The sequence below is a fragment of the Hemitrygon akajei genome, unplaced genomic scaffold (genome assembly GCF_048418815.1).
Source record: "Hemitrygon akajei unplaced genomic scaffold, sHemAka1.3 Scf000147, whole genome shotgun sequence".
Lineage (NCBI taxonomy): Eukaryota > Metazoa > Chordata > Chondrichthyes > Myliobatiformes > Dasyatidae > Hemitrygon > Hemitrygon akajei.
Genome location: NW_027332033.1, coordinates 1,178,297 through 1,205,420, shown reverse-complemented (window position 1 = coordinate 1,205,420; position 27,124 = coordinate 1,178,297). Strand labels below are relative to the sequence as shown.

The window sequence follows — 27,124 nt, the reverse complement described above, 5'->3', positions numbered from 1 at the left end:
AGGTCTCTTCTGACTTTGTTGTCAAGACTGTCCAGCAGTTGAACCTTTTTCACCTCTCTTGAACCGGTCGGCTCTCCCTGCCTCTAGTGTTTCCCAGTCCTTTCTCCACCTGTGAAAATCACGCCTGCTGCCAGGAAACTTGGGAAGGGCCGTCGGTTTCAGTCTGATGGCTGGCGTGGGAAAATTGGAGGAAAAGCCCAATGCTGTCGGTGTTAGTCTTTCAGCATCCTCCTTTCTCCTTGCCTGTATGAAGTGGGCCTTCTTGGAAACCAACTTGGGGACGTTGAGTTCGAGCCCCTTTAGGCGACTCTGAAGGTGCTTCCGATCCCCTGGCGGGATCCATCGTTCCCAACACCTTTGCTGTCATTACCAGTCCTTGCAGGTGGTTAAGCATGAAGCCATACGACCCCTGGTGGCCATCGGGTTGTACAGCAGCGACGTCTTCACATTCATCCTCTGCTGCTTGTAGTACTGTGAGCAACTCAACATTTCCAAAGTTGGTCAAAAGAGTCTCCTGGATCAGCCTTCTGATTTCCTTTAGTTTCAACTCACACTCATTTGCCGTCTTTGCCAGGTCGGCTTTTTGCTGTTCAGTTGACACAGCTACTTTCTCTGTGTTCAGCTCCGCCTCCCGTTCTGCAGTGAGTCCGGCCTCCGCATCGTCATTGGCTTCCATGACTCTCTCGGCTTCTATTGTGAGTTTATTGAAACTCACTCTGAGCTCCTCTTCAGACATGTCTTCATAGGTCCTGGTAATGCTGTTGGCCAGACGAGAAAACAATCTTTTTGCTGTCATTCTCTCCAGCTTGAGTTGCTCAACTGATTTCCCAATAGCTTGATCAGACATGTTTGATTCCGTCTGCAGGCTGTTCACAGGTGAGAGTACAACTTTTTAGTGATGCTTTGATGTTGTTTTATCTGAACTTGATTTCCTTCCTTCTTCAGGACTCCAGGTTATTGCTCTTGCTGTTCCAGCTCAAAGCTCCCAGATTTCTGTTTCCTGGTCAAGCAGTATTTTCACTGTCAACCAGTTTTTCACTGTCAAGTCGGAGTTCTTGCTCCCATGTGCAGCTTCCCCACTTGAAAGGGACTGAATACGCCTACCCGAAGGTTTTAACGATTCCACTCAATGACCAAAAAACTTTCCTTCTTTTTCCTTTTTTATTTTTATTTTCGCAAGTGTGGCAGTTGGTAATTATTAGTCAGTAGTCATAAATAATCAGCGGTAAGTCAGTCATTAGTCTAGTCAAGGATAGTCATAAGTCAGAAGGCAGTGGCAGTAGCATTAGCATTAGCATTAGGATCAGGTGAAAAACTGGCTGCCTGTCAGACTTCGGAGACGATTTCGGACCTGCACCTCCGTTTCTCTACTGGACCGTTATGGTTCCAAACTGGGTGAACCCTCTCGAACGTTTGCGAGCTCTTCTTAAGCCTCGCGCCATTTTCAAGAAGTGCCTGTGTGCGATGATCCCGATGGCGGAGTTAACCCAAACGCAGTGACAGCAGTGCTCCTTTCCCTGAAACAGTCTCAACAATTATTTAAAGTTCGGCATCTTACCGTGGGTTGTGACGCTGCTCCTGGCTGGCGATGTGACGCTGCTCTCGGACTGCTACTGTGACGCTGCGGGTTCTGCCCAAATGTTCTGGGAGAAACCACCCTCAGGCAGCAGGTTCCGTCCTTTCTGCCAGTGAATTCTTGCTCTTTCTTAATACCTTCCTGAAACTCCAGTTTGACTTGACAATGATGCACATTTGGTGGAGGTGGCCGAGAGAATCTCTTCCCAAAGTCTGAGCAGGTGATCAGCCTCTACCCAGTGTGAACTCGCTGGTGTCTCAGTAGATTAGATGACAGCGTGAATCCCTTCCCACAGTCTGAGCAGGTGAACGGCCGCTCCCCAGTGTGAACTGACTGGTGTGCCAATAGTTTGGACGACTGTGTGAATCCCTTCCCACAGACTGAGCAGGTGAACGGCCTCTCCCCAGTATGAACTCGCTGGTGGTTTTGTAGATCAGATGATTGAGTGAATCCCTTCCCACATTCTGAGCAGGTGAATGGCTTCTCCCCAGTGTGAACTCGCTGGTGTCTGTGTAGGGTCGATGAATGACTGAATCCTTTCCCACATTCTGAGCAGGTGAATGGCCTCTCCCCAGTGTGAACTCGTTGGTGACTGTGTAGGGTGGATGAATGACTGAATCCCTTCCCACAGTCTGAGCAGATGAACGGCCTCTCCCCAGTGTGAACTCGCTGGTGTTTTTGTAGATCAGATGACTGACTGAATCCCTTCCCACATTCTGAGCAGGTGAACGGCCACACCCCAGTGTGAACTCGCTGGTGTGCCTTCAGTGTGGATGAGCAAGTGAATCCCTTCCCACAGTCTGAGCAGGTGAATGGCCTCTCCCCAGTGTGAACACGCTGATGTACCTTCAGTTTAGATGAGCAAGTGAATCCCTTCCCACATTCTGAGCAGGCGAACAGCCGCTGCCCGGTGTGAACTCGCTGGTGAGCCATTAGGCCAGATGACCGAGAGAATCCATCCCCACAAATTCAGCAGATGACCAGTGTGAACTGACTGGTGTGTCCACAGGTGGGAAAACCGACTGAACCGCTTCCCACACACAGAATAGATGAATGACCTTGCCCAACGTGAACCTTCAGTTGAGATTACCGAGTGAATCCATTCTCACAGTCTGAGCAGGTGAACGGCCTCTCCCCTGTGTAAAATGACGGACATGTCAGTTGGTCAGATGCCCGAGTGAATCCCTCCCCACAGTCTGAGCAGGAAGGATGGCTGGTTGAATCTCTTGCTCCTTAAATATCTAGACAGAGACAGCACAACTGGTGTGTTGTGTTTGAATTCCCATAGACAAATCCCTTGTCGATTTTAACCTGTAAAAAGATTTAAAAATCCATCAGTGGGTGAAGGACAACATTTGAGATGAGATCACTTGAGTTGCCAAGGTGTGATCTGACATCACACTGTTACAGTAAGGTCCAACACATTGGAGAGCGAATTCTCCTTCAAACTGGGCACAGTGCTGGTATCTGGAACGACCCTCAAACCCTCTGATGTTCTGTAAGAATGGGGCACTTATGCCATCTCCAATCTGTGACTTGGCTCTGTTTGACTCTGTCCATTTGAATTATTCCCTCTTCCCACTGAGCTGAAAGGGTGCCTGGCCCCACAGTAACAGAAACCCTCTCACACAAATAGCCTTTGTTGACGTGTAGCTGGGGTTTTCCTTTATGTAATGTTAATTTAAAGTGCCACAGTTTCAATGCCATGTCAATATCTCCTGACCTGGCTGGTGGCGTAGTGGCATCAAAGCCAGACTTCGGGACGAAAGGTCCTGAGTTCGAATCCAGCCGGTTCCCCTACACGCTTTCCATCCATGCTGGGTTACGAGCTGGTGATCTCTTTGGAAACTCACCTGGCAGAAGTTTCCCCTCATGTTCCCCTTAACATTTCACCTTTCACCCTTAACCCATGGCCTCTGGTTGTAGTCGCACCCCATCTCAGTGGTAAAAGCCAGCTTGCATTTACACTATCTATAAACCTCTAAATAGTCATATAACTCCATCAAATCTCCCCTCAATCTTCTACATTCCAAGGAAAGAAGTCCTGGCCTGTTCAATCTCTCCTTATAACCCAAGTCGTCCAGACCTGGCAACATCCTTGTGAATTTTCTCTGAACTCTTTCAAAGTCTTTACATCTTTCCTGTAGGTTGCTGACCAAAACTGCACTCAATACTCCAAATTAGGCCTCACCAATGTCTTGTACAAAGTCAACATAACATACCATTCAGTACTTTGGTTTATGAAGGACTATGTGACAAAATCTTTCTTTCCGTCCCTATCAAACTGTGACACCACTTTCAGTGAAATATAGACCTGTATTCCCAGATCCCTTTCCTCGACAACACTCCTCCATGTCCGACCAGTCACTGCGTAAGACCCACCCTGGTAGGTCCCACCAACATGCAACACCTCGCACTTGTCTGCATTGAATTCTGTTTTCCATTTCTCAAGCCATATTTCCACCTGGTCCAGTTCGCACTGCAAGCCATGATAGTCTTCTCGCAGTCCGCTGAATTTCCAGTCTCGGTTTCATCCACAAATTTGCTGATACCTAACCATCTTATCATCCAGACTACTGATATAGATGACAAACAACAACAGATCCAGCTCTGATCCCTGTGGCACACCACTAGACACAGGCCTCCAGTCAGAGAGGCAACCATCTGCTATCACACTCTGGCTTCTCCCAAAGACAGTGTCTCATCCAATTTACTATCTCGTCTTGAATGCTGAGTGACTGAACCTTCTTTACCAACCTCCCATACGAGACTTTGTCAAGTGCCTTGCTAACGTCCATGTAGATAACATCCACTGCCTTGCTTTCATCCACTTTCCTGATAACTTCCTCAAGAGACTGGTTAGACATGACCTACCATGCCCAAAGCCATGCTGTCTATCCTTAATCAGTCCACATCGATCCAAATACTTATATATCCGGCTCCTGCACATATGTTTTAATAACTTTCCCACTACTGATGTCAAGCTCACTAACATCACATTTTCTCGTTTCTCCTTAAGAGCCCTTCTCGAACAGTGGAACAACATTGTCTGTCCTCCAATCCTCCAGTACCTCAACTGTCACGAAGGATGATTTCAATATCTCTGCTTGGACCCCGACAATTCCTGCACTTGTCTTCCGCAGGGTCCCAGGGAACAACTTGTCAGGCCCTGGGGATTGATCCATGCTAATTTGCCTTAAGGCAGCAAACACCTCCACCTCTGTAATCTGTACAGGGTCCATGAAGTTGATGCTGCCCTGTCTCACCTCTATCGACTCTGTGTCCATCTCCTCAGCAAATACGGATGCAAAACTACTATTTAAAACCTCCGCCATCTATTTTGAGTCCCGTATAGATTACCATTCTGATCATCCAGAGTGGGCTTGTTTCTGTTCTGACCTTCTTCATGTTTCTGTGACAGAGAAGCTGGACTGGAAGGGGAATCCGGTAGGAGTGACGACGGAGCAGCAATGGCTGGAGTTTCTGGGAGCAACTCGGGAGCTGAGTGATAGACACATCCCAAAGAAGTGGAAGCATTGGAAAGGCAGGAGGACACAACTGTGAAATGAGAAGCCAAAGCCAACATAAAAGCCAAAGGGAGGGCAAATAATAGAGCAAAAAACATTGGGAAGCTTTTCGAAACCAACAGAAGACAACTGAAGAAAGTCAGATGAGCTCAGGGTGTGGAATTATGATATTGTAGCCATTAATGTGTCTTGGTAGCACCCAACAGCCTGAGTAATTTGGAGGAACAAAATATCCGGGGCCTTGCTACCTCTTGAAAACAAAGGTTCCCTGCACCAGTTACCTTTCAACTTTTATTTTGGCAGGCACATACAAACTCTACACCCTCAAAATTTCACTTCTGAAGAACCCCCACTTACCAAGTACTCCTTTGCCAGAAAACAGCCTGTCCCAGTCCACACTTGTCAAATCCTTGCAAATACCATAAAAATTGATCTTGCTCCAATTTAGAATCTCAAGAGAGGTCCAGACCTCTGTTTTTCGGTACTTACTTGGAATCTCATGGCATTATGATCACTGGACACAAAGTGTTCCCATACACTAATTTCTGTCACCAGCCCTGGATCGTTTCCCAACAGCTTATTGCACACTTCTACACCGGATGTTTTACGTACTGATTAAGGAGCATTTGACAAACTCTACCCCATCTAGTCCTTTTACAGTATGGGAGTCCCAGTCAATATATGGAAAGTTAAAATCACTTACTATATCAACTATTGTTTCTTGGTGTAGTCTGTGAACTCTCTACAAATTTGTTCCTCTACATCCCTCAGACTGTTGGGTGCAACCAATTCCCAGTAATGCCTACGATATCACAATTCCATGCCCTGGGCTCATCTGGCTTTCCTACGATGCTTCTTGCATTGTGATTCCATAGCTCAACACATTCATCGCACCATGCTCAAGCATTTGATTGCTGACTCTGTCTGAGGTCTAAACAACATCTTTCTGGTGTCGAGAAAACAACCTCTCCCTCAATGTCAGAAAAACCTCTGACGCTGAATTTTGTGGCGAGGACGCAGGAAAGGTTTTCTTCTGATGACTCTTCCATGAAGGTCATATTTCTGCAGGTGTCGCTGCACAGTAGAACAGTGCACCACCACTCCAGAGGCTGCTAAATCTTCCTGAATGTCTTTTACAGTCAAACAGGGGTTTTGATTTGCCTTTCTAGCAATCCTACGAGTAGTTCTCTCGGAAAGTTTTCTTGGTCTTCCAGACATCAACTTGACCTCCACCGTTTCTGTTAACTGCCATTTCTTAAATACATTACAAACTGAGGAAACGGCTACCTGAAAACACTTTGCTATCTTCTGATAGCCTTCTCCTGCTGCTTGGGCATCATTTATTTTAACTTTCAGAGTGCTAGGCAGCTGCTTAGAGGAGCCCATGGCTGCTGATTGTTCGGACAAGGTTTGTGGAGTCAGGGTATTTATAAAGCTTTGTGATTTGCATAACCTGTCCTGTCCTAACGATCACTGTGAACAAGCCATTGTCCTAACAAGCTAATTCAGGTCTGAGACCTTGGTAAAATTTAACTGAGAGCTCAAATCTCCTGGGCTGCCCAGACTTTTCGATGGTGCTCCTTTCCCTTTTTTTCACTAAAATTGTACAAAACAGAAATAATACACTAAACTCCTCATGAAGGGTTTCGGCCTGAAACCACGTTACGACCTCCTCCCATAGATGCTGTCTGGCCTGCTAAGTTCTGCCAGCATTTTGTGTTTTTAATAATACACTAATCTTGCTTAAAATGTAAAAAGAATGTTTTGTCTTTAATTTTATGACTTTTGGAGACCAGTTCACCTTCTACTCACTTAACTATTCACAGTAACAGGAAGTTTGACCAGTGGTGCCCAGCCGTTTGCATACCACTGTATGGGATGGGGTGGAGAGTGCGGGGTGTGATGGGAGAGAGGGGGAGGAGGAGGAGGAGGACTGACAGGAAGCGAAGAGGGAGAACGCGTGGGGTGAGTGGTAGATTTAGAGGGTGAGAAAGAGGGGAAGACAGTGTGGGATACAGGAGCCAGCAGGGAGAGTGTTTGAGAGAGGGGGGAGGGTGGGATGTAGGGAGAGAGATAGAGAGGGAGAGAGCTGGAAATGGAGGCAGTTACAGACTGGTAGAGGTGACTGAGTGAGAGAGGAGTTTGATTGAGGTGAGAGGGTGCGCGAGAGAGGAGGAGATGGAGATGGGAAGGCAGAGGGTGACTGAGATTGAGAGTGAGGTGGCGGATGATAGGGGTAGGGACAGGGATTGTGGGATGGGAGAGAGAATGGAAAAGGAAGAGAAACAGAGTGGATAGAAGGGGAGAAGGGGAGAGAGTGAGAGAAATGAAGAGAGGCATGAGAGAGTGAAGAGATGAAGAGAGACGAGAGAGGAGTACGATTTGTTAATAGAGGAGTAGAGAGAGTGGTGATAGAGAAGCAGAGCATGAGGAAAGTGGTGAAAGAGAGTGGGAGACTGGTCAAGTAGCAGTGTAACTGAGGCGGATTGAGAAGAGGGAAGGGGGAGGGGAGAGGTGGTGAGGAAGCAAGGATGATTGAGAGGGGCGATGATGAGGAAGGGGTGAGGGAAAATTGAGACAGTGAGGGAGAGAGGGAGCAAGAAGGGAGGGCTGGAGTAGAGGGCCCTATGAGGAAGAGGAACTGTGAGGAGGGTGTGGTGAGGGAAATGGGGTAAGTAGCTTGGGGTGAGGGAGAAAGGCAAGGAGATTGGTGTGTATGATTTGAGTTGTCAGACTATTTATTCAGTCCCCAGTTGCAGGGTCATTAATCACGTATGTTCACAAGTCACCGAACAAATCCACCGTGAGATTACAGTTCCATGCTGGGAATTATGAGTGTGAGGGCAGCTTGCTGTTCTCGGTGTCGGATGTGGGAGGTCCCGGAGTCTCCCAGCCTCCCGGACGTTCACATCTGCGCCAGGTGCGCCGAGCTGCAGCTCCTAAGGGACCGTGTCAGGGAACTGGAGCTGCAGCTCGATGACCTTCGTCTGGTCAGGGAGAGCGAGGAGGTGATAGAGAGGAGTTACAGGCAGGTGGTCACACCAGGGCCACGGGAGGCAGACAGGTGGGTCACGGTTAGGAAGGGGAAGGGGAAGAGTCAGGTACTAGAGAGTACCCCAGTGGCTGTACCCCTTGACAATAAGTACTCCTGTTTGAATACTGTTGGGGGGGGGGCAGCCTACCTGGGGGAAGCAACAGCGGCCGTGCCTCCGGCACAGAGTCCGGCCCTGTAGCTCAGAAGGGTAGGGAAAGGAAGAGGAAGGCAGTAGCAATAGGGGACTCAATAGTTAGGGAGTCAGATAGGCGATTCTGTGGACGGAGTCAGGAGACCTGGATGATAGTTTGCCTCCCAGGTGCCAGGGTCCGGGATGTTTCTGATCACGTCCACGATATCCTGAAGTGGGAGGGTGAGGAGCCAGAGGTCGTGGTACATATAGGTACCAATGACATAGGTAGGGAAAGGGAAGAGGTCCTGAAAGGAGAATATAGGGAGTTAGGAAGGGATTTGAGAAGAAGGTCCGCAAAGATAGTAATCTCGGGATTACTGCCTGTGCTACGCGGCAGTGACAGTAGTAATGGAATGAGGTGGAGGATAAATGCGTGGCTGAGGGATTGGAGCAGGGGGCAGGGATTCAAGTTTCTGGATCATTGGGACCTCTTTTGGGGCAGGTGTGATCTGTACAAAAAGGACGGGTTGCTCCTGAAACCGAGGTGGACCAATACCCTAGTGGGGAGATCTGCGAAGGCTACTGGGGAGACTTCAAACTAGAATGAATGGGGGGGGGGGCAATCAAATTGAAGAGACTAGGAGAGAGGAGGTTAGTTCAGAAATAGAGAAAGTTTGTAGACAGTGTGAGGAAATCTAGGAATAATGGTGCATATTTCCCTGAAGGTGGAATCTCATGTGGTGGTGAAGAAAGCTTTTGGTATGCTGGCCTTTATAAATCAGAGCATTGAGTACAGGAGTTGGGATGTAATGTTAAATTTGTACAAGGCATCGGTGAGGCCAGATTTGGAGTATTGTACACAGTTCTGGTCACCAAATTATACAAAAGATGTCAACAGAGTACAGAGATTTACTAGAATGTTACCTGGGTTTCAGCACCTAAGTTACAGAGAAAGATTGAACAAGTTAGGTCTTTATTCTTTGGAGCGTACAAGGTTGAGGGGGACTTGATAGAGGTCTTTAAAATTATGTGGGGATTGATAGAGTTGACGTGGATAGGCTTTTTCCATTGATTGTAGGGAAGATTCAAAAAAGAGGACATGAGTTGAGAGTTAAGGGGCAAAAGTTTAGGGGTAACACGAGGGGTAACTTCTTTACTCAGAGAGTGGTAACTGTGTGGAACGAGCTTCCAGTGGAAGCGGTAGAGACAGGTTCGATTTTGACATTTTTAAAAAATTGGATAGGTATACGGACAGGAAAGGAATGGAGGATTACGGGCTGACTACAGGTCGGTGTGACCAGGTGAGAGTAAGCGTTCGGCACAGACTAGAAGGGCCGAGATGGCCTGTTTCCGTGCTGTAATTGTTATGTGGTTTTACTGCATACGATTCTGGTCTCCATATCCGACAGCGGGGAGTTTTAACACATACGGGGACCAACTGCAGCTCAACCCCAGGTGATGCGGGTGTTTCTCCTGTTCAGGTGACGGTCAGGAAGGTGTTAATCTCCGGTTTGTGTAAATCGAGGACTGGTTGCATTGGGAAAGGGCCGGGACCGAGCCGGACAGCTGGAGGCTCCGGGCTCTCCAGTCTTGCATCCCTGGATTTAGTATTGCACTGAGTCAAGATTGTGGGATCAGTTTGCTCTGGTTCCCCAAGCTGGGAGGGTGGATGTGGGTGAAGGGGGCCTGTCCATGTGTCGGTGTGGGGTGAATGGTCAGAAGGGTGTGGGGCCACTGGCGGGACGGAGGGTGGTTGGGGTACTGTGGGTGATCGGAAGTAACATGACCTGGGTGGATGGGCAAGGGGTAAATTACGTTGTCAGCGAGGGTGGATCTGGTCCACTGGATCAGACAGTTCAGCTCGCGTGTCCTTTCAGGAGACCACAATTCTCTCTTCATCTTAATCACTGACTAATCTTCCTGTTAACATTGAGTTTGTTACAGAGCCCCAGGGTCTGGGAATGGCTGGGTGGTAGGAGCAGAGGGTGAAGGTGAGAGGCTGTTTCTTGGATTCGAGTCCCGTACTTAGTGACGTTCCCTGAGGTTACGCCCATTGCTACTTGTCATCTATGTCAATAATCTGGTTGAGAAAGTACAGGGTATGAGTAGAGAGTTTGCAGCAAGTTCAAACAAATACTGTTTTTGAAAGACACTCAGCATAAATACTCCCCTCTCTTTCCCTCTCCCCACTCAGAACTGACCAAAAGCAACATCAGAGGATGCAAGATCTTGAACTGAGTAACCACTGTGAGGGAATGGGAGTGGTTTCAAAGGGCTGGGCTGCTGGAAGCACATTACCAGACCTGGAGTGATTGCAACTGGGTCTGACAGAGGCATAACTGGTTCTTCTGGGCACATTTAGTCTCACTCCAACTATTTCCTACCTTCCTTTGTACAGGTATGTAATGTCTAAAAGACCAGTGTTTGAGTAAATGAGACTCACCAAACTTTCTCCTGACTGAATCAATGGAATCTCCGAGTCAGATGGGTCCTCTCCATTCTGGGCACATTTAGTCTCACTCCAACTATTTCCTACCTTCCTTTGTACAGGTATGTAATGTCTAAAGGACCAGTCTTTGAGTAAATGAGACTCACCAAACTTTCTCCTGACTGAATCAATGGAATCTCCGAGTCAGATGGGTCCTCTCCATTCGGTGCTCTCAGTCCTCGGGCTGGTTCACTTGTTGCTGTTCCCTGGTCTTCAGTCGTGGTTTGCCTCCAGTTGGGGTTTTTCTTCCAATAAATCTCTCACCACAGGTCTAACTTTAACCAGAGAGACAATGAAGCACATTAATAATGAAAAGGAGAACTAAACATTTCTGCTTAATGTTACTAAAAACAAAACTCACTGAAATTTAAACACTGAAGGCAGATTTAATGATCTCAGTGAACAATCTTTTATTGTCCCTCACAGGTCACAGAATGATATGGGATAAGAAGGAGCCATCATTCAGTCATGGTAAGACATAAGACACAGGAACAGAATTAGGTGATTCGATCCATCTGGTCTGCCCACCATTCAATCACGGCTGATTTTTATTCCAACACCATATTCCTGTCTTCCTCCCGTAACCCTGAAGCTACTTAGCAATCATGAATATATTAATCTCTGTCATAAATATACCCAAATCGCAGCCTCAACCAACCTCTGTGGCAACAAATTCCACAGATCAGACATATTTTGGCAAAAAAAAAATTCTCATCTGAGTTTTAAGGGGAAGCATCTTTATTCTGAGAACGTGCTGCCAGATCACAGACTCTCCGTCTAATGGAAACATCCTCTCCATGTCCACTGTATCCAGGTTTTTCAGCATTCGGTAGGTTTACTTAACCATACATCCTTCCCACCACCCCCACCATGCCTCTGAACTCCATTGAGCACAGGTCCAGACCCATCAAATGCTCCTCATACGTAACATCGATTATTCCTGAGATTATTCTTTAAAACCTTGTTAGCAGCAACTCTACTGAACACATTTCCAGGAATAACAGACAAATTGGTACCAGGATAATTTAAAGGGAAACGTTGTGCTTTCTTTACTGTTCTACTATCACATGTGTTGGCGCGTGGCAAAGTGGTTAAGGCGTTGGTCTAGTGATCTGAAGGTTGCTAGTTCGAGCCTGGGCTGAGTCTGCGTGTGTGTCCTTGAGTGACGACACCGGTGTCTCACCCCAGCCTGCGCCGCTCTGGAGAAAACAACACAAGTTTTTCCAGTCTCTCGTTATAGCTCATGCCCTCTAATCCAGGCAGTGTCCTGGTAAACCTCTTCTGCGCCCTCTCCAAAGCCCCGACATCCTTCCGAGAATGGGGGCGACCAGAACTGTATGAAACACTCCAGATGTGGTCTAACAAGTTTTACAAAGCTGCAACACAACTTCATGAGTTTTGAACTCAGTGCTTCAACTAATAAAGACAACCATGCCATTTGCCTTCTTAACCACCCGATCAATCTGTGCAGTCTCTTTCAGGGAGTGATGAACTTGGAGTCTAAGATCCCTCTGATCATTGACACTGTTCAGGGTTTTGCATTTAACACTGTACTGTCTCATACATTCAGGGCTGCAGTGCTACCAGAGCTCACCGGAGAGCCCCGCCGACACCTCTGTAAAAAAGTCAAAATAAGCAAGTACGGAATTTAACAACCCCGGATATTAAATAGAGGGAATTTTACGGAAGCGGGGGTGTTGGCTGGTGGGGAAAAATACCACTAATAACATTAGGATATTTGATGGTTTTTGGTGAAATCCTGGAGCTGTGACTGTTTTTAATTTAGGTATTTGTGAAATTCCTTCTCGCTTGACCCATTGTCCAAGGAAGCTGGGAAATACCTGTACACAAATGTGAGCATTCTTCCGCTCTTTCCAATGGGCACCATTGGATACCAGGAAGCAGCTATATTAAGCACGGAATGAGCATCGAAACCCAAGTTTAAAAGTCGAAAACAATGAAAGAAAAATTCACTGCTCGCTCATCTTCGGCCTGATATTGATGAAATATTCAAGGTAATCATCCAAAATCTTCTTCTACACCTGGATAAATTTAGTTTTGTTTTGGAAGCCAAATGGAAAAAAAAATTCTAGGCGACAAGCTAGTTTTACGTCATTTCATATCATTAGTAGCTGATTAACTCCTTGGCCTCGCTCCACCAACTGTAGTTGATTGAAAAGAGGCTCTTTTTCTCTTTGTGTTGATAAGAAAAGAGTAATTTAGTGAGGCAATGAACGAGATGAAATGCATTTCCAAACCTCCCAAATGGTTGCTCTCCTCCCGTTAACATTTGTCACTTCCAAAATACAATATTTTCTATTCGTATAGTTGCGATAATAATTTATGTAAAGATTCAAGCTTCTTTAACTTTTTATATATTTAAACACTAAACAGGATGTATAAAGGTCGAACCATGTAACACCTGACGTGTGAGGATATTTTGAGTATCGATACTCACAGGTACACTTCAATATATTGAGAAAGGGATGGAGCAGTGGACCCAGAGTGAAGTGATAAGCAGGTGAGAGGACGTACAAAGACAGAGAGGATGAGAGGGAGTGGGAGGGAGGGGTGTGAGGTAAATTTGTTCACCGGAAGGGGAAATCGATATTCATGCCTTCAGGTTGGGTGGGGGCACCCAGACGGAATATAAGTTGCTGATCCTGCACACTCAGGGTGGCCTCATCTTGGCAAGGGATGGGATGACACGTCGGAACGGGAATGGGAATCGGAATTGAAATGTTTGGACACCGGGAAGTCCCGCTCGGAGTGGAGAGTTCAAAGGTTAATTTATTATCAAAGCAGGTATTCATAAATAAAGCTGAGTTTTTTTCTTCTCCAGAGAACCACGAAACAATGAAAGCATGAAAGTCGTTCAGAGAGAGAAAAAAATGAAACTCCCTCCCCACCCCACGCATCAAAAAGGACGGCATCCCTATCATCAACCCCCAAAACCCACCCCTCTCGCACAAATGGGAAGAAAAATATCGACACCCGTTAAAAAACATTCCTACCCGGCACAACTGCGGAGCAGCCGGTGTCACCAGTGTCGAGGCGGCCGCATCGGGAGCAGCGGACACAACAGGCGACCCCGGAAGATTCACAGGTGAAGTGTCGCCTCACCTGGAAGGATGTTTGGACAATGGAGAGAGTTCAACAGTCCGGCCCTTTCACTGTGACACCCCGAACTCCACATCAAATCCGTCCAAACGAATCTGGGCGAACTTTAATGACCGATAAATATAATTCCTCTCAGCGATCAGCTGTCTGAGTGATTCCCTGACTCTGAGAGGAAGGGGTAGCTATGGTCCACACTGTCAGGGTGTTGAGTTTACCAGGAGACAAAGACTGCAGGGACGAGAGGTTTTCTGTTGACTAATACACTACCCGCTGGCAATTCTGGTGTTGTGACCCGAATCGAGACAAACACCACGCTGCCCATTCCACTAACACGGCACAGCCGGACACATAACAGGGGACGTTACATCTCACAACACTGGATTCAGTGATGAAACCCGTGATTAATGTTTTTGTCTCACCGAAAAGTCCATTAACCCTAACCCTGCAATATGGTGTAAAATCCGGCTCCCCATATTAACACGGGTTATACAGACCAAAGAACAAACTGCCGGAGGAACTCAGTGGGTCGGACAGCATCTGTGGAGGGAAATGGACCGTCAACATTTCGGGCCGAGACTCTCCCTCTGGACTGAGAGTGGACGGGAAATAATCAGAGAAAAGAGGTGAGGGGTGGGGATGGGGCAAGAGCTGGGGAGTGAGAGGTGGATCCAGGTGAGGGGGGAGGTGGAAGGTGAAAATAGTGACAAGGGGGGGAGGTGAGTGGTTGGGGCAACACGGGGCTGCAGAAGATGGAAATTAATTCCATAGAGGATGAACAAAGAGGTTAGAGAGTATTTGTTATAGAGAGTGCAATGAAGATTCACCTGACTGATCCCTGGAGCGGTGGGGTCATAACCTGAAGAAAGATCAAATGTGATAACTCTAAATGTCATTTAGAGAGTCGAGGACTGAGAGGTGAACACATTGAAATGCACAGCATCTTTAGCGATTGAATCAGGGATCCCAGTATTTGAAAAAGGGAATGGGAATCGAGCCCGTGACTCTGTGACCTGGGGGTGGAGGGAAAGGGATCGGGGTAGATATGGTGTGGAAAAGTAGACATGTATCTGGTGTAAATATGGAATAATGTGGGGAATGCGGCGGATGGGTCGGGCAGTGTGTGAGGTGAGAGGAGCAGAGTCATCGGTTCAGGTCGGAGTCCCTCCACCCGTCACCTGATCCCGTTTCCTGTTCACGTTTTTCTGCAGATCTGCAGCATCTGCGGGTCACTGCTCTACGTGTCCGTGTAGCTTCACCTTTGTCCCCTTCAGACAACGCAGTGAGATCCGGATCAAGTAGTTCCACACAATTAGAATAGTTTATTACATTTTTTTCCTATTTTTGTACTATATATATACTTATTTTAAATCACAATTGTTAAAATCTTTTGTTAAGAATTAGGTTCTACTGCTACCGCAGAGACAACGAATTTCATGGCATATTCCGGTGCTATTAAACTTGGTTCTGATATTAATATGGGAGACCCACCACCGGTCACCTGATCCCATTTACCGCAGATCGTAATGTGAGATTGAAGCATCTTCCATATATTTGCTTTCCACAGAAATGACAACAGGTCAGTTTCCTTCTGTGGTTCCAGAGCAGAAGCTCAGTCTGTCTAATATCTCCACACAATTAAAGTGTGGAATTTGTTTATTATCATCACGTACTGAGCTACAGTGAAAATCTTGCCTGATGTACCATCCACACAGATCGATCCATTACAACAGTACATTGAGCTCATATACAACAGAACAATCACTGTAACAAAGCATTATGGCTGCAGAGAAAGTGCAGTGCAGATAGACATATGGTGCAGGGTCACGTCGAGTTGCATTGTGAGGCCGAGTCCATTTTATCATTCATTTGGCTTATAACCACAGACAGGAAGCCATTCTTCAGCCTGGTGGTACATCAGGTACACCTTTAAGGCTTTTGTATCTCTCTGCCAATGTGGGAGCGGATTTGCAGCAAGAATGTCCAGGTTATGAGGTTCGTTGTGTACATGGCCTGCTTTTCCAAGGGAGGGGAAGTGTAGGGAGAGTCCATGGAGTGGAGGCTTGTTTCTTTGATGTTCTCTGCAGTTCCTTGCAGTCATGGGCAGAGCAGTAGCCATACAAAGGCATGAAGTATCGACAAGGAGCTCAGAGACCTCGGCCTTCACCCTGCCTTGTGCAGCTGGATCCTGGACTTCCTGTCAGATCGCCGGCAGGTGGTAACAGTGGGCTCCATCTCCTCTGTCTCGCTGACCCACAGGACACACAATCCACAGGGTTGTCTGTTTGGCCCTGTCATTTACTTTCTGTGCACCCATGACTCGTGTTGCCACCCACAGCTCCAATCTGCTAATTAAATTTGCTGAGAATACTACATTGATTGGCCTAATCTCAAATAATAACTTTCAATCGATCAAATGCCTCCTGACAAGGTTCAGTCCAAACAAACTTTTCACCCTTCTTCAGGAGATTAGTCAGAGGAAGAGCGACAGCAGCAAATTTCTTACAGAACTTACGGTAATATCCATTCATTCCCAGAAACCTTCTAAGAGCCTTCTTAGCAGTCAGAATAGGAACCTGAGAAATTGCCTGGACTTTTGCCTGAACAGGAGCCAACTTGCATTGACCTACAACATAGCCAAGACATGTCACAGAGGCATGGCCAAATTCACTCTTAGCCAAGTTAACTGTAAGGCTGGCATGGGAAAGCCTGTCAAACAGCTTTTCTGCTGCAGAGATATGCTCTTCCCAAGTGTCACGCCCTGTGACAAAGACATCAATATAGGCATCTGTGTGTTCTAACCCTCGAATTTCAAAATCAATCATTCTCTGGAATGTTCCTGGAGCATTTTTCTTTCCAAAAGTCAAAACATTGTATTCATACAACCCAGATGGTGTCACAAATGCAGAAATTTCTCTACCTCTGTCTGTCAATGGAACACACACAAATACCCCGTCAACAGATCAATCTTTGTAAGAAATTAGCTATTCCAACCTTATCGATGCAATCATCTGTCCTAGCGATCGAATAGGCATCTGTTTTTGTTACTGCATTTACCTTCCCATAATCCGCTCCTCTAAGACCTACTGAATCTGTTTCCACACTTACAACAGTTGCTCAGCCAATTTACATTTTCTACGTTCATGCAATATGGGTATTGTTTAATCGGTTTGGCTTGACCAATATCTGCGTCATGTACTGAGACCGTGGTTTGCTTGTGAACATCGGGAAATAAATCTTTAAACTTCAGAATTAATTCCTTCAGCTGTTGTTGTTGCTTTGGCTGCAGATCAATATTTTCTGGAACAACCGAGTTCATTAGCCTAACTGGGACCATACTTGGCTTGTGAAAAGTCTCAGACGAGTCAATTGTTTCATTCTCAGGGTTGCCAGATTCATATATTTTGACAACAACACTCACAGATGGTGCCTGATTGTCAAAATAAGGCTTTATCATATTCATGTGTACCAGCTGTGTTTGTTTACTTCGGTCGTGTGTTGTAATAACATAATTCACATCATTAAATTGAGAGACTATTTCATACGGTCTATTGAATTTCACCTGAAGTGGATTCGTCAACATAAGGCAAGCACCTTATCCCCCACCCGGTATTTTCTTTAGCAACCCTGCTTATCAAACCAACACTTCATTTTGTTTTGGAGAAATCTTTAAGTTTTGTCTTGCTGGGCTACAGAATTGGTGTAGTTTATTTTTGAACTTTAAAACATAGTCTAACAAGTTAACATGTACATCGCCATCAATCCACCGCTCCTTTTACAAGGTCAAAGCTCACCTCACTCTGCGACCAAATATGAGTTCAAATGGAGTAAAGCCCAATGAATCCTGAACCGACTCTCTTACTGCGAACAAAAGCAAATGTATTCCTTCATCCTAGTCGTTTCCATTTTCAACACAGTATGTCTTGATCATTGTTTTGGGGCTAGAGTGAAATCTTTCTAAAGCCCCTTGTGATTCCGGATGGTATGTAGACGATGTAATTTGTTTTGCTCCCAGTTCATAAACTACCTGCTGGAATAACCCAAATGAAAAATTACTTCCTTGATCAGACTGGATTTCTTGAGGCAAATCGAATAAAGTAAAAAAAAACTCAGTAAGAGCCTTCGACACATTTTTAGCTTTAATATTTCTAAGAGGCATTGCCTCTGGGAATCTGGATGCAGTACACATAATAGTTAGCAGATACTGATGGCCAGCTTTAGTCTTTGGCAATGGGCCAACACAATCCACTATAACTTTGGAAAAGGGTTCACCGAATGCAGGTATAGGCTGGAGTGGGGCCACTGGGATTACCTGATAAGGTTTAGTCAAAACTTGACAAGTGTGACAAATCCCAGCATTAATTTCTGGTTTACCCTGGTTATCCCTGCTACTCTTTTCGAAACTCTTATTCAGGGTAAACATAACCTTATGAGTTAAAGCAAACTGATCTGCTAATCTAGCAGACTCCTGCATAGTGGCAGCATCATTTCCATCTAAATACGTCTTTATGTAATCAGGGACGCACTTTTTGAATTCTTCAATTAAAACCAACACTTTTAAGCTGTTAAAATCATCATTTACATTTTTATATGTGCACCAGTGGGCAATACACACAAATTTCTCATAAGCAAATTCCATATAAGTCTGGTTCACAGATTTCTTCAAATTTCTAAACTTTTGCCTGTATGCTTCTGGGACCAACTCATAAGCTTTGAGCACAGCCTGCTTTTCTAGGTCATAATGTGTGGTGCGTGGCCAGCTGGTTAAAGTTTTGAACTAGCGATCTGAAGGTCATGATTTTGAGCCTCAGCCAAGGCAGCGTTTGTGTCCTTGAGCAAAGCACTGAACCACACACTGCTCCTGCACGTTTATAGCCCAGTGGCGATGATTGGTGCAGCATAGATAAATAAATAATCAGCTGCTGTCAAAGCAGAATAGGCATGCTAAGCCTTCCCCTTTATTACACTTTGAGACAATTTTCTGTCTGTTTTTCTGCCTCTCTAGCCTCAAACTGCCTCTGCCTTTCCGCAGACTCCAGCTTTAATTTTTCTCACTTGTACTGGAGCTCAAGCTCACCAGGTTTCCTTAAACAAGTTAAACAAAGATTAACAGTGTTATGTGTATATATGTGTGTAAATATAATTCCCAAACTATTGAGCTCGGGGAAAATAAGGCTTGGAGTCTTCAGATGGTAAAGAATGAAAGTTCAGTTCATCCACAAAATAGGTGATGAGAGAGATATTTGTAATTCAGGGTAAATGTCGAGAGAAGGCAGTTATGTCGAACAGCAAGGGAGATGAGGCTGAGTACAGAGCTATGGTGGAAATCTTGTCACATGGTACGAGCAGAATCATCTGCAGCTTAATGTGAAAAAGACTAAGGAGCTGGTGGTGGACCTGAGGAGGGCTAAGGCACCAGTGACCCCTGTTTCCATCCAAGGGGTCAGTGTGGACATGGTGGAAGATTACAAATACCTGGAGAGACGAATTGACAATAAACTGGACTGCTCAAAGAACACTCAGGCTGTTTACAAGAAGGGTTAGAGCCGTCTCTATTTCCTGAGGAGACTGAGGTCCTTTGACATCTACCAGACGATGGTGAGGATGTTCTACGAGGCTGTGGTGACCAGTGCTATCATGTTTTCTGTTGTGTGCTGGGGCAGCAGGCTGTGGGTAGCAGACACCAACAGAATCAACAAACTCATTCGTAAGGCCAGTGATGTTGTGGGGGTGGAACTGGACTCTCTGACGGTGGTGTCGGAAAAGATAATGCTGTCCAAGTTGCATGCCATCTTGGACAATGAATCCCATCCAATCCATAATGTACTAGTTAGGCACAGGAGTACATTCAGCCAAAGACTCATTCCACCGAGATCTAACACTGAGCACCACAGGAAGTCATTCCTGCCTGTGGCCATCAAACTTTTCTAATCTTCCCTCGGAGTGTCAGACACCCTGAGCCAATAGGCTGGTCCTGGACTTATTTCCACTTGCAAAGATTAACTTATTATTATTTAATTATTGATGGTTTTATATTGCTATATTTCTACACTATTCTTGGTTGTTACGACTGTAACGAAACTCAATTTCCCTCAGGATCAATAAAGTACATCTGTCTGTCTGTCTGTTCTCCAGGTTCCATAGTGTTAAAATGAGAGAACAATTGCTGTAGATTTTATCTGTGATCTTTACAAATCTACATACGAATTATCACCGAAAGTGACTTGTCATGAGGGGTATCATCTTCAAATGAATGACCACATCACACCCAGGCAAGGGTTAACACATAAGTGGTCTCGACAGGATATCCCAAATCAGACCCACTCCTATGGGTTAAATGAGGTGACAACCATACATTCGATGTACGGTGAATGGATAATTAACTCACCCTTGTGGGCATAGGAAAGTTCTAAACAGTGATCTTTGGCCACTAGTTCCCTGGTTTCAATCCTTCCATTTTTCATCCATCTCCGTCTGACTCTGAGTGTCTGTGTCCTCAGTTAAAACTAAACAAGCTGCGAGCAATGTAAACAAGCTGCAAGTCAGACTGATTCACCTTCTTAATCTCTCTTAAAATGACAGTCCATATCAAATGAAACCTAGGGATTCATAACAATGGCCTCGCTGATGTTTCTGTAGGTTGGATGACTGAGTGAATCCCTTTCCACAGTCTGAGCAGGTGAACAGCCTCTCCCCAGTGTGAACTGACTGGTGTGCCAGTAGGTGGGATGACCGAGTGAATCTCTTCCCACATTCTGAGCAGGTGAACGGCTTCTCCCCAGTGTGAACTCGCTGATGACTATGTAGATTGGATGAATGAGTGAATCTCCTCCCACATTCTGAGCAGGTGAACGGCTTCTCCCCAGTGTGAACTCGCTGGTGTACCAGTAAGGTGGATGACTCAGTGAATCCTTTCCCACATTCTGAGCAGGTGAACGGCTTCTCCCCAGTGTGAAGTGACCGGTGTTCCAGTAGGTGGGATGACTGACTGAATCCCTTCCCACATTCTGAGCCGGTGAACGGCTTCTCCCCAGTGTGAACTCGCTGATGTCTCCGTAGGTGGGATGACTGAGTGAATCTCTTCCCACATTCTGAGCAGGTGAACGGCTTCTCCCCAGTGTGAACTCGCTGATGTCTCCATAGGCTGGATGACTGAGTGAATCTCTTCCCACATTCTGAGCAAGTGAACGGCTTCTCCCCAGTGTGAACTCGCTGATGACTCTGTAAGGTGGAAGAGTCAGTGAATCCATTCCCACATTCTGAGCAGGTGAAAGGCCACTCCCCTGTGTGAACTTGCTGATGTGCCAGTAGTTGGGATGACCGAATGAATCCCTTCCCACACTCTGAGCAGGTGAATGGCCTCTCCCCAGTGTGAACTCGCTGATGAATATGCAGGTGGGATGACTGAATGAATCCTTTCCCACATTCTGAGCAGGTGAACGGCTTCTCCCCAGTGTGAACTCGCTGGTGTACCAGTAAGGTAGATGACTCAGTGAATCCTTTCCCACATTCTGAGCAGGTGAACGGCTTCTCCCCAGTGTGAACTCGCTGATGACTATGTAGATTGGATGAATGAGTGAATCTCTTCCCACATTCTGAGCAGGTGAATGGCTTCTCCCCAGTGTGAACTCGCTGATGAATATGCAGGTGGGATGACTGAGTGAATCCTTTCCCACATTCTGAGCAGGCGAACGGCTTCTCCCCAGTGTGAACTCGCTGATGTCTCCGTAGGCTGGATGACTGAGTGAATCCCTTCCCACATTCTGAGCAGGTGAATGGCTTCTCCCCAGTGTGAACTCGCTGGTGTACCAGTAAGGTAGATGACTCAGTGAATTTCTTCCCACATTCTGAGCCGGTGAACGACTTCTCCCCAGTGTGAACTCGCTGATGTCTCCGTAGGTGGGATGACTGAGTGAATCTCTTCCCACATTCTGAGCAGGTGAACGGCTTCTCCCCAGTGTGAACTCGCTGATGTCTCCATAGGCTGGATGACTGAGTGAATCTCTTCCCACATTCTGAGCAGGTGAACGGCTTCTCCCCAGTGTGAACTCGCTGATGTCTCCATAGGCTGGATGACTGAGTGAATCCTGTCCCCCATTCTGAGCAGGTGAACGGCCTCTCCCCAGTGTGAACCCACTGGTGTGCCATTAGGTCAGATGACTGAGTGAATCCTTTCCCAGATATTCAGCAGATCACCAGCCTTTGCCCAGAGTGAACTGACTGGTGTGTCCACAGGTGGGAAGACCGACAGAATCCTTTCTCACACACAGAACAGGTGAATGGCCTTGCCCAGTGTGAACTTGCTGATGTACCTTCAATTGTGATAACCGAGTGAATCCATTCCCACTGTTTGAGCAGGTGAACAGCCTTTCTCCTGTGTAAAATGACGGGTTGCCAGTTGGTCAAATGACCGAGTGAATCCCTCCCCACAGTCTGAGCAGGAAGGATGGTCGATTGAATCCCTTGCTCCACTTCTTAAATATCTGGACAGAGACAACAAAACTGGTGTGCCGTGTTTGAACTTCCTGGAGACAAATTCCTTCTTGTTTTGAACCTGTAAAAAGATTTACAAAATCCATCAATGGGTTTAGGAAAACATTTCAGATGAGATTACTTGAGTTGCCAAGGTTTGATCTGGTATCACACTGTTACAGTGAGGTTCTATCCAAGTTGCGCAGAGAAATCATCTCCTGACTGGGCAGATTGCTGGTATCTGGAATGACCATCAATTCCCCGATGCTCTTCCTGTCTCTATAAGAATGGGGCATTTCTGCCATCTGCAATTTGTACCTTGGCTGAGTTGGACTCTCTCCATTGTTATTATTCCCTGTTCCTGCTGAGCTGCATGGGTGCCTGGCCCCACAGTAACTGAAACAGTCTCACGCAATTAGCCTTTCTTGACGTGCATCTGGAATTTTCTTTTATGTATTATTAAAGTGCCACAGATTTAATGCCATATAAAAATTCCTGTTGAGGTGAATGGTTGGTCCGCACAGCTGTTAAAAAGACAGAGTGAATTTTTATAGTATAGTATTTCACATTCTTGTAGAAAATTACAACACAGAAACATGCCCTTTGGGCCATCTAGTCTGTGCTGAACTATTTAATCTACCCACTCCCATACCCCTACCATGCAGGTACCTACATGAACCTCTGAAATGTTGAAATCGAGCTTGCATGCACCACTTGTGCTGGCTGCTCATTCCACACCCGGATGACCGTTTGTGTGAAGAAGTTTCCCCTCATGTTCCCCTTAACATTTCACCTTTCACCCTTAACCCATGACCTCTGGTTGTACTCCCACCCCATCTCAGTGGTAAAAGCCAGCTTGCATTTACACTATCTATGCCCCTCTATCACAATCAAATCTCCCCTCAATCTCCTACAGTCCAAGGAATAAAGTCCTGACCTGTTCAATCTTTCCTTATAACCCAAGTACTCCAGACCTGGCAACATCCTTGTGAATTTTCTCTGAACTCTTTCTAAGTCCTTACATCTTTCCTGTAGGTTGGTGACCAAAACTGCACTCAGTACTCCAAATTAGGCCTCACCAATGTCTTCTACAAGTCAACATAACATCCATCTATTGTTGTCAGTACTCTTGTTCATGAAGGCCATTGGGCTAAAATCTTCCCTTCCGTCTCTATCTAACTGTGATACCACTTTCAGTGAATTAAGGACTTTCTTCTACAAGAGGTCCCTTTCTTCTACAACACTCTTGCGTGCCTGACCAGTCACTGTGAACGACCTCCCTTGGTAGGTCAGACCAAAGTGCAACAACTCACACTTGTCTGCATTAAATTCCTTTTTCATTTCTCAAACAATTTTGCCAGCTGGTCCAGATCGCACTGCAAGTTTAAATGCTTTTTTGGCATTGACTAGATGGGACAAATAGCCTGTTTCTTTACTGAACTTCTCCATGTTTCTATGGCAGAGAAGCTGACCAAACTTGTTTGGAAGGGAAAGGGTAGGAGTGACAATTGAGCAGCAGTGGCTGGAGTTTCTGGAGCAATTCGGGGCCTGAGTGATTCCACAGAAGTGGAAGCATTAGAAAGACAGGAGGACACAACTGTGGCTAAAATGAGAAGCCAAAGCCAACATAAATGTCAAAGAGAGGGCAAACAAAAGAACAAAAACTTTGAGAAACCAAAAGAAGACAACAAAAAAATTCAGATGAGCTCAGTGCGTGGAATCATGATTTGTAGCCATTAATGGGTCTCGGTAGCACCCAACAGTCTGAGGCATTTAGAGGAACAAAATATACGAGGCTTCAATTTCTCTTCAAAAGCAAGGTTCCCTGGACCAGTTACCTTTCAACTTTCATTTTGGCAGCCACATACAAACTCTGCATCCTCAAAAATTCACATCTGAAGGCCTCCCACTTACATGTACTCCTTTGCCAGGAGACAACCTGTCCCAAACCACACTTGTCAGATCCTTTCTGATACTATCAAAATTGACCTTTCTCCAATTTAAAATCTCAACCCGTGGTCCAGACCTCTCTTTTTCCATACTTACTTTGAATCTCATGGCATTATGATCACAAATTCTGTCACCACCCTGGATCATTTCCTAACAGCTTATTGCACACTTCTACATCAGGAATTCTACATCCTGATTAAGAAAACATTTGACAAACTTTACCCCATCTAATCCTTTTACAGTATGGGAGTCCCAGTCAATAAATGGAAAGTTAAAATCACTTACTGGAACATCCTTTGTTTCTTGGCATGGTCTGCAATCTCTCTACAAATATCTCTAAATCCCTCAGACTGTTGGGTGTAAACAAGCCCCTATAATGTCTACAATATCATAATTCCCTGTCCTGAGCTCATCGGGCTTTCCTACATTTCTTGCATTGTGATATACACAGCTCAGCACATTCATCGCACCATGCTCAACCATTTGATTGCTTACTCTATCTGAGGTCTGAACAAGATCTGACTTGTGTAAAGAAAACAAACTCCCCCTCATTGTCACAAAAACAAAGGAGCTGATTGTGGACTGCAGGAGGAATGGAGACAAGCTAACCCCTGTTGACATCAAAGGATCTGGGGCTGAGAGGGTGAACAGCTTTAAGATCCTCGGCATAAACATCACCAAGCATCTCACATGGTCTGTACATACGGATGTGTTGTGAAAAGAGCACAGCAGCACCTCTTTCACCTCAGATAATTGAAGAGGTTGGGAATGGGGCCCAAAATCCTGAGGACTTTCTACAGGGACACAATAGAGAGCATCCTGACTGGCTGCATCACTGCCTGGTATGGGAACTATACTTCCCTCAATTGCAGGACTCTGCAGAGAGTGGTGTGGACAGCCCAGCGCATCTGTAGATGTGAACTTCCCACTATTCAGGACATTTACAGAGACAGGTGTGGAAAAAGGGCCCAAAAGATATTGGGGACCCAATTCACCACAACCACAAACTGTTCCTGCTGCTACCATCCAGGAAACGGTACCACAGCAAAAGGACCAACAGGCTCCAGGACATCATCTTCTACCAGGCCCTCAGACTGATTAATTCATGCTAATACAATTGCATATGTATGTTATACTGACTGTTCTATGCACAAACTATTTATTATAAATTACACATTGCACATTTAGATGGAGATGTAACATAAAGACTTCTACTCCTCATGTATATGTATGTAAGAAAGTCAATTCAATTCAAATCACCCTCTCCACTATCTGTCCTGTCATTCTGGCTCCCATTACCCCTACAAATCATTTTAACCACATCAGCACCCCCCTCCACCACACTTGCTCTTGCAGCCTTACCACTAGGATATTAGTCCCCTTCCTGTTCTGTTCCCCTAACTAATGAATCCCCTATCACTCCTTTGACTTTCCTCTGCCAGGTAATCCACCCCAATACTTTCTAAAGTGTTCCACCTGTTGTTGTGTGGGATAGCAACAAGAGTACACTGTGATGGCTATTTAACCTCATTTCCCTTCCTGACTCTCACCCAGTTCCCTGTGTCCTGTACCTTGTGTGTAACTCACCTCTCTTCATATCATATCTATCACCCCCTCCAACTCCTGGATGATCCGGAATTCATCCATTTCAAGTTCCAACTCCTTAAAGTGCAAGGTTACAAGCTGCAGCTGGATGCACATCTTGCAGGTGAGGGCATCAGGGACACCGGAGGTCTCCCCACCTTCCCACCAATGTCCCCTCCAATTTGTAATGACAAGTGTGCACATAAACCATGTACTGTGTATTTTTTTACCCAGTGACAACATATGCACAGTGAATTTTATATAGAGAGGTATTCATTTTCACAGCTAGCAAATCACTGTCGATAAAAACTTTGATCTCCTCTGGCTTGTATCGAGTTCATCTGCACTCTCACACAACCTATGTAGCAGGCCTACAGTGGGTTATGAAGGATTTTCTCGCCAGAGCTTTTGCACACTGTCCATATGTGACTTGCTTGCTAAATGACGCTTTAAAAAGTCAGATTTCCAAATTTCACTCCACTTCTTCCCATTTGCAAATTCTCCAGCAACTTTTGCATCACCACAATACAGACAGGTAACAGCAGTTTCTGTGTTGTACATAAATATTTCCCCTGAACCCTCTCCAGGTGACTGACGGTGGTGAACTCAGTGAATGCAATGCCAATGAATATGAAGGGAAGGGCAGTAGTCTGTCTCACTGGAGTCTGGCACATTTGTGATGTGAAAGTTACTTGTTGCCAAGGGCAAAGGTTTTTGATATTATCATGTACCCAGAAAGAATGGGTCAAAACATGTTCTCACCTGTAGAAAAGTTGAGAACAGGAGGAGGTACAACAAACAACACACACACAAAATGCTGGAGGAACTCAGCAGGCCAGGCAGCATCTATGGAAAAGAGTACTAATGCTGAGTTCCGCCGGCATTGTGTGTGTGTTGCTTGGATTTCCAGCATCTGCAGATTTCCTCTTCTTTGTGATTGGAGGTAGAACAAAGGTAATTTTCTCTACTGCTGATGCAAAAGATTTTGTTCCCTTCCTCTGAGTTCCTAATCCTTGCATTTAGATAGCTGGAGCTCAGCTCTGTCTGAGAGATCCATCGGTTCCCATTCCCTCATCAGCCGGAAGCTCCCCGGGGCCCGTGTACAGATCGTGGGTCTGAGAGAGAGGAAAGAGGGCAGGACTGTTCCGGGATTGCTGGCCACCGTGACCGGATTTCACAGGAATCGTCCTGAAGTCGGTGTTTAATATAAAATCGGAGAGAATCGATCTTACCTGCGCCCGAC

General features: G+C 45.8%; 2 protein-coding genes across 3 annotated transcripts in view; both read right to left on the bottom strand.

The window, feature by feature from the left end:
- LOC140723913 (uncharacterized) overlaps positions 1-22,144 on the bottom strand; it is a 31,101-nt gene extending 8,957 nt beyond the window's left edge. The window contains exons 1-2 of one of the 2 annotated variants that reach the window (XM_073038452.1): positions 17,670-22,144; positions 10,866-11,033 (exon numbers count right to left, since the gene is read on the bottom strand). In XM_073038452.1, coding sequence (XP_072894553.1) covers positions 20,464-22,023 — 1,560 coding nt within the window. In that variant the 5' untranslated portion in view covers positions 22,024-22,144 and the 3' untranslated portion in view covers positions 10,866-11,033; positions 17,670-20,463. The remainder of the gene's footprint in view (positions 1-10,865; positions 11,034-17,669) is intronic. The other variant, XM_073038453.1, reaches the window with a different exon arrangement.
- LOC140723917 (uncharacterized) lies at positions 1,674-10,756 on the bottom strand. Its single transcript, XM_073038460.1, has 2 exons — positions 10,714-10,756; positions 1,674-2,887 (listed from the first exon to the last, which is right to left on the bottom strand). Exon 2 carries the CDS (start codon positions 2,507-2,509, stop codon positions 1,808-1,810), a length of 702 nt encoding a protein of 233 aa, XP_072894561.1. The 5' UTR covers positions 2,510-2,887; positions 10,714-10,756; the 3' UTR covers positions 1,674-1,807.
- Positions 22,145-27,124: the final 4,980 nt, after the last annotated feature.

Excerpts from the sequence above, each read along its gene's own strand:
- LOC140723917 (XM_073038460.1), bottom strand. The coding sequence starts at position 2,509 with ATGGCTCACCAGCGAGTTCACACCGGGCAGCGGCTGTTCGCCTGCTCA.